At 36.0% G+C, this 12,621-nt stretch overlaps 1 protein-coding gene across 5 annotated transcripts in view; it reads left to right on the forward strand.

Moving 5' to 3' along the window:
* The window catches only part of LOC128866516 (protein shisa-5), a 37,694-nt gene extending 25,416 nt beyond the window's left edge, over nucleotides 1–12,278 (forward strand). For 3 of the 5 annotated variants that reach the window (XM_054107324.1, XM_054107321.1, XM_054107320.1), the window contains 3 exons: nucleotides 10,905–11,025; nucleotides 11,144–11,197; nucleotides 11,279–12,278. In XM_054107324.1, the coding sequence (XP_053963299.1) occupies nucleotides 10,905–11,025; nucleotides 11,144–11,197; nucleotides 11,279–11,441 (338 nt within the window). In that variant the 3' untranslated portion in view covers nucleotides 11,442–12,278. Of the gene's footprint in view, nucleotides 1–427; nucleotides 579–2,940; nucleotides 3,141–10,904; nucleotides 11,026–11,143; nucleotides 11,198–11,278 lie in introns of those variants that run through there. The other 2 variants (XM_054107319.1, XM_054107322.1) reach the window with 2 other exon arrangements.
* Nucleotides 12,279–12,621: the final 343 nt, after the last annotated feature.

Genomic DNA, 12,621 nt, shown 5'->3' on the forward strand with positions numbered 1-12,621 from the left:
CAAAAACAAAAACATATTTTTTGCTTACATTGCTAACGGTTAGTAGAAAAGTCACATTTTAAATAGTCAACACCAAGGTGAATTTGGTTAAGGTGGTGGTACTAGTCCAACAACGACATTTTGTACGTTAGAATGCGATGACAAAGGAAAGTATAAAGGAAAGCGGAAAGTACGATTTTTGCCATTTCAGTTTGTACTGACATCCTAATGTACACGGCAAAAGAAAAAAACAAATCAGCTGATATCACCTTTAATATATTCACTTTGACTGATACCAGTCGATTTTTGACATCCCCAATAAATATACCTATTATTTTTATCTTTTGAACGCACCAATACTCGCTGGTTTGCTGTTTTCTTATCTACCAAATATTTTACGTGTTTTATTTTGAATTTGCCTATGTTCATTGTTTAGTTAATTTCGTGAATTCTTCGTATAAACATGGATGATGAGACGGCTGCTAATTTGCAATTGGCCACTGGTTCAATTATACTATTTATTTGGGTTGTTTGTATGTTTAAAGTGTGTCGCCGATGTAATACCCCTCACCAGTACCAACAAATCCCGAGCACATTTGGTTAGCATTGTTCGTAAACCTTTTTTTGATTTCATAGTGAAAAAGCAAATCAGTAAAATTTATTAATTGAATTAGTTCAACTTATCTTAAAAAAAGAGTGTGATTCGTTGAAAAATTTCGAGTAGTTGCTAAGTTAGGTTGTGGTATAATTAAACATGTAGTTTTACGCTGCTTCCGAATGGCATATGGATTTTTACAAGAAGCTTTTTTTCCTGGCAGAAATACTCGGAGGCTTGCCATTGTCTGCCGAGTGTCGATCGCTGCTAGAAAAAAATAATTTTGGTGTTTCGTGGCAGCGGGCATTACCGTACTCAAAAAATGCATGCATAATTATTTGCTCAAAAAAATTTAACAAAATCGAAAAAAAAATTATTGTTTAACAAGAATATACAAAACACAACTAGCATAAAATACGAGATATTCAACTTAGTGTCCGAATTATCGAAAATTACAAGCAAATAATTGGGCTAGAAATTGCCCAAGAGAATGAGAGAGAGAGAGAGAAAAATATATATCTAAACAAACTCACAACATTTGCAGAGAATACAAATAGACAAAATTTTCAAAAAACGGAGAAGGGTCGACCGATGTAGATAAACGCCGAACACAAACCGTGGCAACAACGCGCACTACTCCGAGCGTTTATCACCCGCACAAACGCAGCGATTCTATGATCGCAGCAACGGCGCAAATTACAGCAAGGCAATACCAATAAATCCGACGCCGGAATGGATAGCACTTTATAGTACGCACAAGCACTAGCCAGGAAACGGAAATAAGCGCCGCGGAGGCACCAAAAAAAATTGGGACCAAAAACCGCCTCAAAAAGTAGGCACCAACGAAATATAACGCCAAAAAGTAGGTACCAAAAATATATTTCCTACAAGTTTGCATTAACAAACAAGCGCCAAAAAGTAGGCAGTGCTATTTCTCACTAGAAATTAGCAACCACAAGGAAAAACTCAGGAAAAATAGTCTAAAGTGTATCTAAGATAGATAAGGTACAGCTCTCTCTCTCTACTCTTCCTCTACGTTATGTCGTTTTTCTCTCTCACGGAACGAAAATGCACAAAACGTTGCATGGCCTTGAAATTTTACTCTCCATTCTCGCTCGCCCATCGACGCCTAAGCAGTTTCACTTCAAAAACAGAAAAATAATTTGATTAGTGTCGATTACAACAGCGAAAAATAATGTATTTCTTTTTCACCAAACTATTATATTGAAAACTCATTCTACACCTGTTTATGCAAAAAATTGCGTTTTTCAACATATCACAGAGTGATTACACATTACGCAGAGTGTCTGCAAAGTCAAACACGAAAAGATATCCAATGAGTGAATGTGTATATGAGAACCCGGTTTAAATTGCTCGCAAGTATTATTTTTTATAGATTTTTGCTGAGTTACGCAAAGCGTCTGTAAATTAACCCAGTGCATTTTTTAGGAAACAATTTTTACTAAAAATGGGGTACACCATTAAAATCCTCTTTATTTCTATCATTTCATGTCTCGTGTCCAGGGTTTCGGACCTTTGCATTACCGAATGGCAGCCATTCGGCTACGGCTTATGGCTTTATATATAATAAATTTTATAATTTCGGTAGAAAAACACGCCGCATACTATATTTTCAATGGAGAGATGCATCCTAATGTAATATGTTTAGATGTTTGCATGTACCTGATATTATTTTTTTGGCTTATTGAGTTTTTTATCTCTTTGTGTTTAGGAAACTTATTCATATGTATGTGTTATCGAAGCTGATATATGTTTGTGCATGCAAGTGTGAATGTATGTAATGGGGGTTTTTATGGGGACGTAATCATTTTGTATTTAAATGCAATACACACTAAATTTGTTTATCATCTGGAAATGGTAAATTCTGTTTTGATTCTAGTGAAATTCACGACGAGCAACGTTGGGAAAAAGTAATAAAAGTTAATGCCGAAATAGGGAAATAAGTTTGAGGATAAATTTGTATACTAACAGTGTGGTCAGATAACTGATCAATTGTAGGGACATTTTAGAAATCATATAATGTCGAAAAATGTTTCGGTCCATTGGCCACCTTGTTCATGCGATTTAACCCAATTGTATTCTTTTTTATGGTTGAGTAGAATTTCGATTTTCGAACTTAATTCTAATTCTATTAATCTGTGTTTTATTTAAACATGCGATTTTAAAACCCCAAATGAAAAACCCTTTATATACCTGCTCTAATTTGCTGCCTTTTTATTTTTCGGCTAGAGCGGTTAGATCTAATCTCAATTATGAATTTTATCAGCTTTGTTTGCTTATAAATACGCGAGTTATGTTCCGAATTTTCACTTACAAATAAATGCTTTTCTTTAGTTCAAGTTTAACCACTTTTGTGTTAGGTTCCATTACGGTGTTGCTACTATTTTTATCTATTAAATTATCGATCTAACTGCTGCAGTAATGCCCGTCGATAGCTTAATTTTTACTTTATTCATAACTTTTTTCGTCTTCATTTTGGCCGTCTTGGGTGCTTTTTATTTGCGTGGACGCAAACGGTACACAAATGAACGGCTTGCCCATAAAGGTTGGATGAGTGAAATATAAAAATGTTTTTTTTTTTTTTTGAAAATTCTGCTACAAATACAAATACAAATGAGTGATACTGAGACATGACTATTAGAGAGCCGATATATCTTTAATTGTATATGGTCATTAAAATAGGTATATTGCCATTATCTTTCGCTTTTCTTGTGCCGCCCGGCCCGTTATATTAAGTTGCGTTATTGGTTCTACAGATTCGGTTATTTTCATAAAGTGTTATTTTCCGTGAGTTCTTTGCGGATATCTCTTGCATTTTAACGAATTAAGAAAAAAAAAGAATGTAATGTAAGTACCAAATTAGATGGTTCATTTAATAACTAAAAATTAATATGAATTTAATTCAAAGATGGCTCATGTAGTGCATTGTATAGTTGAGAAGTGGAGACTTGTTGTGAATCTTTGAAACAAAAAAATTGTACAAATATATCACTTGGACGGTCCAACAGAATTTTGTTGTAAAGCCATGTCAGAAGTCCTAAAGGGCAAGCGTTCTCACCGCAGATCACAAAAAAAAAAACAGTAAAGCACAGTGGCGGCAACATAATGATTTGACGATGGTTCCCTTGGTATGGAGAATTCACCTATTCACCTCATAACCAATAAAATGGACAATTTTATTTAGAACGACATACTTCAAAAAGTGATGCTACCATTTGCTGAGGAGAATATGCTACTTCGGTGGCTTTTCATTAAAGATAATTACACATAACACTACTCAATGTGGGTATGTGATTGTGATCGGTTTTTACAAAATAATGCTAAAGTTATGGATTTGCCAAACCAGTCAGCCGACCTCCTAAACCCCGTTGAAAACTTTTGGGGAAATTTAAAGAAGCGAATCGGAAAGGAAGCATTCAAAAATAAAAAGGAATTATAACAAAAAATTACAAAAACCTATGGTATTCCACTCCCACAGAAACCTGCCGATGGATTATCAATTCAATGCCAAATCGAATACAAAACGTCATTGACAATCGTGGTGGACACAGTGATTATTGATTAGATAATCTTCGATAATTTAATTTTTGTTTCGATTGTCACTAGTTTCAGTGTTGAAAGATCCTTGAATTATTATTTATATTTGTTAGGTTAATCTATGAAAAAAAAAAAAATCACATACCTACCACCTATTTTAATGACCTTATGTGTATGCACTCGTACTGATAACATGGTTGTACTATATGTACTTATATGTATATATGTTACCGTGAATGTCCGAAATTTCAGAATGTCGACTTTCACCGGTGAATGTCAACAGATGCCAAATACGTCGTTGAAAGGTCGAATATTTCATTACATTGTTGTACATTCGGACCCTCTCGAGTGTGTGTCGACAATCATAGATATGCTCTGGTGGAGGTCCAAAACAAAAGAGTCAAAAAACAAGAGACTGGCTTTCTCCCGCCAAATCATTGTTCGAACATATAGTAAAGGGTGTTTTTTTTAGTGGTTAGGTTTTCAAGTTGGCACTACTTTTTTCGTAGATGGTCTTTTTGACAGCTGTCACTTGATTTATGCTCAGTTTGGTTTGCCATTTCATAATGAATAGACTTACACATGAACAACGTTTGCAAATCGTGCAAATTTATTTTACGAAAATAATGGTTCGGTTCGCGCGACGCATCGCGCGCTGCGTCCAATATTCGGTCGACATAATCGTCCATCAGAGTCACTAATTCGATTAACCATGGATCGGTTTAGCACCACGTTTGCTCTAGTGGATAATACGCATCCTCAGAGACGTCGTACAGTGCGCACCGAAGACGCTATTGCTGCTGTGGAGCAGAGTATCGAAGAAGACCCGAATGAGTCCATCCGCCATCGCGCGCAGCAATTGGAGATGTGCCCATCCACTTTATGGAAGATTTTGCTGAAGGATCTTGGTTGGCGGGCTTACAAAATCCAACTCGTGCAAGAATTGAAGCCGAACGACCATCAAGCGCGTCGCACGTTCGGTGAATGGGCCCAAAACGAGATGGCCACCGATCCCGATTTTCACAAGAAAATTTTGTTCAGCGATGAAGCTCTCTTTTGGTTGAATGGGTATGTCAATAAGCAAAATTGTCGCATTTGGAGTGAACATAATCCACAAGCCATTGCTGAGACGCCGTTACATCCTCAAAAAGTCACTGTTTGGTGTGCTCTATGGGCAGAGGGAATCATTGGTCCATATTTCTTTAAAAATGAAGCCGGCCGTAATGTTACAGTTAATGGAGAGCGCCATAGAGCCATGATTAATGACTTTTTCGTGCCTGAATTGGACGATGTTGATGTGGACGACCTTTGGTTCCAACAAGACGGCGCTACATGCCATACAGCCAACGCAACAACCGATTTATTGAAGGAAACTTTTGGTGAGCGCATTATCTCGCGCCGTGGACCTGTGGCGTGGCCTCCAAGATCGTGCGATATAACACCGCTGGACTATTTCTTGTGGGGCTATGTGAAGTCGCTTGTCTACGCAGATAAGCCCGAGACGATTGACGTCTTGGAAGAAAATATTCGGCGCGTTATTGCTGACATACGGCCCCAATTGCTGCAAAAAGTGGTCGCAAATTGGGCCTCTCGGCTGGAATTTATTCGAGCCAGCCGCGGCGGCCACTTGCCCGAAATCATTTTTAAAACATAATGGCAAACCCTTATCTTTATAATAAAGCTAAATTCTTGGCCATAACGTTTTATTTCATCTTGAAAACCTAACCTCTAAAAAAACACCCTTTATTATGTTACTAATGAAGAATTGTGCAGTATACTATAAAACTCACACCAGAATAGGCCACGGAGGAAGAACACGTATGCTTGAAGAGTTGCAAGTTAAATACAAAAATCTTACATATGAAGTTGTAATTTTGTATTTAAATTTATGCAAACAGTGTCAAATGAAACACAGTGAACCTAAGAAAGGTATTGTTGTGAAGCTAATTGTTAGTTCTGAGTTAAACTCAAGATGTCAAGTTGATCTGATAGATCTGCAGTCACACAGAGATTGGTGCACCAGCAATACTACAATCAGATAATGGCAGAGATCTTAGTAATCAAGTAATATACGAAATATGCGCTATGTGGAAAGATATTAAAATAGTTCATAAAAAGCCTTGTCACAGTCAAACACAAGGCTCAGTTGAAAGGGCCAATCAGGATATACAGAATATGCTAACTGCATGGATGAACGATAACGATACAAATAAATGGTCAGATGGTTTATCCTTTGTTCAATTTGCCAAGAACACTACATACCATGAAGGAACGCGCCAAAGTCCTTATGAAGCCATGTTTAGCGTTAAAGCAAAAGGAGGCATAGCATCGTTTTTTTGCCTGGCGAACGAATCGCAAATATTGAAACTGAAGAACAAACCGAAGAACAGCTTGAAGAAACTGTTAATGCTTATAAAAAAAAACTGAGCGGTTGTCATACCGAAAACCATATTCCAAAGAAAAATATTGAGGAGGACCCACAACCTACAACGTCTGCACATCAAATTCTGACTGAAAAACACAAGTTCATTTCTACAAAAAGAGCGGCCGCGAAAGAAAATATACTACTGCGTGCAACAAAAATGTTATGAGCTTCACAAAAACAATTTCCTCCTGCTCAAGTTGGTGATAATGTACGAATAAAAGTCCCTGATGTCGACGGTGGTCGTACAGATAACCGAAATGTGTTAGCGGTTGTTGTTGGAATAAAAGACTCCGACTTCTTTAAACTGGCAAATAAAAATGGTACCCTCAAGCATTTGTAAAGAAAAGTTACTTTCCATAGATTAGATTTATTTTCAAGAAATGTCGCTGAGAGAAGCAGCTGCAGCTAATTCGAGAAGCGGGGGAAAAGGCTATAGACGCTTTCATTGCAAAATGAAGTGTTCTACAAATAAATGCAGATGTAAAAGCAAGGGAATCTTGTGCAATTCAAAGTGTGTCATAATAGTTTAAGTTGTTACAATAAATAAGATTTAAATCACATAAGTAAGTATTTTTTTTATTATAATACGAGTACCATTATTTTCATTTCTCATGTAGAATGTACCGTGCATTTTAAGTTCTTGGTCATTCCTTTCAGAAAAAGAGGCGAAAAAGTTACGTTATCCTTGTGGCGTTTTATAGCGACTGAACTACGGAGAAGAAAATATACATCTCCAATATGTTCAACATTCACCATTAGTGCATGGTGAATGTCAACATTTACCGGTGTAAATCAGAAATAAGGGTATTTAGCAAAAATTTCGGACACTAGGGTTATGTTCATATCGGATTTTCTGAAAAATAAAGTGCAGGCGTTCCTGACTATTGCGCAAGTAATCGCATTGCCGTTAGTGTGAAGAAGTCTGTAGTGTTTTTGTTTTTTGAGAGTTTTTAGTTTTCGCAGTGTGAAATAGATAAAACGAATGTGCTGAAATGATGTTTATAAATCTAATCTTTATTATCACTATTTTGAATTGTTGCAATTGCTATGCATTTTACCTATACGCATATGCTTTATAGGGGTTGGATTAGTCGCCAAGAGTAAATCATTTTTTTTCGTTGACGTAAACGTTTTGCTATGACGTCATATTTACAAAAATATTATGTGTTTGCAATACAAAAATACTACTATTAGGTTAGACGCATTGTGATGTTGAGGAATAGATAATTTTGTCAATACTAACCCAGTTCTGCTTTAACATTCTCCTGATATGAAACATTGACTTTGTTATACACACCCCAGAGATATGTAGTTGATGTTGAGTAAGTAAGAAATGTTGAATAATCTTCTGTCTACCCTCAAATACAGCTTCCACAGAAATCATTGTCTAAACATCCTGCATATGTTTACCTCTTTTAGTAGCTCTCGCTGTGCGAAGTTTACAGACTTCCAAACCACAACGGTGTTTACCAAACTGAAACTCATTCGTATACGTATTATAAGAAACGCGACATTTTGACCACTTTTTCTGTGCCATGTTTTTTTTAATTTTCATTATTTTTTACAAAAATGTACAATGCCTCTCCTTGTATGTACAAATTTCCGATGTACATACATACAAATGTACGAGGGGTACCTTGTATATGTGGGGACTTGGCAACCCTGGTGTTGCAATCTGGCAACTGACAGCTGTATCGCAAAGTTTGACATTTTTTGGCTTTTACGTACTCAGAACGTTTTGAAATACCAGCGCTATTTGTGTTGTTTACAGTAACTTAAAAGATCATCTCGGTCTAAAAATGGAATTAAATCGTGAGCATTTTCGTGCGATTATTTTTTACAACTTTCGACGTGGATTAACTGAGCAACATTGCATGGATGAACTTAATTCATTTTTTGACGATGAAGCACCATCAAGGACCAGTGTAGTCGTAGTTCACTCCAAGACGAATTTCGTGAAGGTCGTCCAAAATCAGTTGTTGTTCCGAAAACCATTGATGCTGTGGGCGAACTGATATTGCAAGATCGTCATGTGACCTATCGTGAGATTGAGGCAATCTTAGGCATTAGTGGGACCAGCAAACATTCAATATTGCATAAACATTTGACTGTCAACAAAATTTGTTCGCGTTGGATCCCACACAATTTGTCAATCGCTCAAAAAAATGCTCGAGTCGATTGGTCGAAGAAATTGCACAAAAAATACGATCGCGGGGCTTCGAAACACGTCTATGACATCGTGACAGGTAATGAATCATGGATTTACGCGTATGAGCCCGAAAGTAAACAGCAGTCGACTGTATGGGTGTTTCAAGATGAGCCAAATCCAACAAAAGTTGTTCGCGCACGAAGCACTTCCAAGCAAATGGTCGCCTGTTTTTACGGAAAAACTGGACATGTCGCAACCGTACCACTAGAACAACGCAGAACAGTAAATTCTGAGTGGTACACAACCATTTGTTTGCCAATTGTCTTCCAAGAAAGTAGGAAAACCAATCGCCAAAGACGGATCACTCTTCACCAGGACAATGCGAGCTCTCACACATCGGCTCAAACAACTGCATTTTTGAACACCCAAAACATCGAATTAATGGGTCATCCGCCATATAGTCCTGACTTGGCACCGAATGACTTCTTTTTATTCCCGTACGTAAAAAACAAACTGAGAGGTCAACGTTTTTCGACACCTGAAGAAGCGGTTGCGGCATTCAGAATGCATGTTTTGGAGGTACCTCATTCAGAGTGGCAAAAGTGCTTCGACAATTGGTTCAAACGCCTGCAAAAGTGTATAGATCTTCATGGAGAATATTTTGAAAAACAATAAAGTGATTTTCGATGATTAAAATTTGTTTTTGTTCTCTAATCCCGACATATAAAAGGCACGCCTCGTATTAGTCCAGTAAAAGGAGACCAAAAAATAGACAAGTAAGTAATTTTAGGAATATGCGAGTTTATGGGTTTAGTATGTAAAACTCATCACCGTGTACTTAAATTTGAGTTTTCGGGGTCGGGGGTTGTGTACTGGGGCCGCCCTCTTAGAAATAAGGGTGTAACTGGTTTTTTGCGTTTATCTCGTGAATTCCGAAAGTTACGAACATTTTGTAAGATACTTTTTTCGTAGGTAATAATATTATCTACAACTTTCATTCAATATTTTTTATTGTAAAATTAATATATTAATAAAAAAGTTATAAACAAAATCATGCGAAAAATTAAGGGATGAATTGTTTTCAAGCGTAATAACTTTTTTTTTATTTATTTTATGGAAAATATACATCAAAACTTTTTTATAAAGCATTCTTTCGTGAACATTTTTGTCTATAAGTTTTTCCCGCTATCTTTATTTAGTCTTATGATTTTAGCTGCTAAGCGGAGCAACTACTACATTAGCGAAGCGCATAAGCGTATACGAATACTACTCCTCAAAGCTATAAAAAGGGATGTCGAAGCGTATTTTGGCTCCAAGGGCAAAAAGGGTTAATTCCACTAAAAATATGCACTTATTTATGCATTTTTTTTGGAAAGATGATTCATGTAAATTTATTTATCCAATTAGTATACTGTAAACTCATATTTCAAAAATATTTTCAAAAATTTTCACAAGAAAATATACAAAATTGAGCCGTTGACAGCAGATCTACGCAGACGTCTCGAAAAAAAGGCAATTTGCCGTGGACAGTTTTTCTCAGCATTGGATCATCTGAAATGAAAAAATCAAATAGTTTTCATTAGGTAATCAATTGTCCGAGGTAACCCTGTCGAGTTTTTATTAAAAAAAAAAATTTTTTTTTCAATTTTTTTTAACATTTGAAGTAGAAGTTCGATTTTTAGACGATAAATCACATAATATTGTTTATTGTAAAATAAATAAAAATTAAAAAAAAAAACCTCCCAGTGTTACCTCAGTAATTATGTAGAGAAAGTGTGTACAAAATTTCAGGAAGATCGGTCGAGTAGATTCAGAGAAAAAGTGTCCACCGACTTGAAAAACGTCGTTTTCCAGAAAATCGATTTAAAGTTCGACCATAGCAGGTAGCCGAGTCGGAGCGGTCAACGGTTATAATGCTCTAACTTTGTGAGTTTTGCACCGATTGACTTAAAATTTGGACACAACATTCTTGAGATTATGTACATTCATTTTCTTAAATAAACCAAAATCGATTTTTTTTACCCTAAAAACCCTACTCCCCCCTTAATATGATCCCAATTTCAATTGAACATTTTGTTAAAAAATGTTTTTAAAAAAAGTTCTTTCTAACAAATTTCGAATTCAGATCGGATAAATAAATTCAATTTTATATTTATATACCAATCAAATTTACCCTCTCTTATTTTCCCTAATTGCAGCACCCGTTGTGGTGACATCAACGACGCACACCGCACCGGGTGGTTACCCGGTCGCACAAATGCCGCCTGCCACCGGCTATCAACAGCAAGCCATGTACCCACCGTATCCAACACAAGCAACGTAAGTTGTAAACAATTTTATCAGCGCCAATTCAAACAAGTTGCTGAATAAGCATTTACAATGGCAACAGAAGTGTATTTAAATTTCAATTTCGCTCCACCTTTTTCTTGTTTTATAGCGCTCACGGACAAATGCCGATGCCGATGCCAGCTGCGACATCGCCTGCGCCTGGGTAAGTGTAGGATTTTCGACTTTTTTCGTAATTGTATACAATTTTTCAACAACTGATTTCTGAATGACATTTATTTTACAGCGTGCAAGCCTATGTGGCACCGTATCCACCAATGCCTACGGCTACTATGAACCCACCCAGCTATGAAGCCGCTGTGGCAGGTGTAGGGGTTGGTCAACCAAATAATGCAAGCAGCGGTTACGAAAAACAAGCTCCCTACAATCCCAACTACAATGCCTACTAGAATAACGAGGCGTGGCTAGTTAAACTGTTGTCAAAGAACAGCAAAACCATGTAGATTTGATAAATACTAATATAAGTATACAAACTTATTTGTTAAGAAAGCCATATAACAAACGCATGTGGTGCTGATAATTTTAAAAGTATTGTTTTCTGCAAAAACGATAACAATATAGTATATAGGGAGTGAATAAGAAATGTGCGAATGCGATGCTATGCAATGGAAAATAAATAGTTTCCTTCGGGGCGACTATTCAGGAAAATGCAGACGTGAAAAGTAAATTTCAAAATTTAATGTACAAATGTTTTGGAAAAATGCATGTCTTCTGGAAGCAATTCAAATTTAGCGTAAATTTCTAAAACGGTAGAGGAAGTATACGTAAAATTAAATTTAATGACATGAAAAGTAAATTCATAAATTTAATGCACAAATGTTTTCGAAACAGGTATGTCTTCTGAAGAGTATTCCAAATTTAGCGTAAATTTCCACAATGACAGAGGAAGTATATGTAAAATTGTAAAACTATTTTTAATGAACTGAAATTCATATTTCTAGTTTTCATACACAAATTAGCACCACTCCTTATATTTGATATCTATTATTTACCTCAACCAAAGAATGCTTTAACCAAACCTAAACAGAAGGATTCTCGATGTCTAACACGATTGCACAGTAAGAGAATCCCCCTTATGTATTAGTGGATGATATAAGAACTATCAATAATTCCTGTACCAAGTCTTACAACCGAAACGCTGTATAATCAAATGTGTTTGATTTATTTTTATATTTTTCCTACATTATAAATAAATAAAATATTGGACTGCGTGCAAAGAAATTCAATGTTGTCATGGTCTATAAATCTCTCTTTCTCCGGTTTCATACTAAAGAATACAAAAACCACACAAAAACTGGGAAGAGTATCTCCTGTATCTTAAGTTAACAATGATTTGCTGCAGTGAGCACAAATGTTTCGACCGCATGTAAAATCTATGTATGGCAGTTACAATAGTTAGAGGAAGAATGTGTAATGAAAAGCTAACTGTTATTGGTGTGATATACTGTAAGATATAAAAAATTAAAGTTGAACTAAAATATACATACTTTACAATATCTCAGCTAAGTTTATATAAAGTTTAAGCGCAACAATTAAATTTACATCAGTGGCAAAGTTTCATTATACTAT

Source organism: Anastrepha ludens, chromosome 6, assembly GCF_028408465.1.
Source record: "Anastrepha ludens isolate Willacy chromosome 6, idAnaLude1.1, whole genome shotgun sequence".
Lineage (NCBI taxonomy): Eukaryota > Metazoa > Arthropoda > Insecta > Diptera > Tephritidae > Anastrepha > Anastrepha ludens.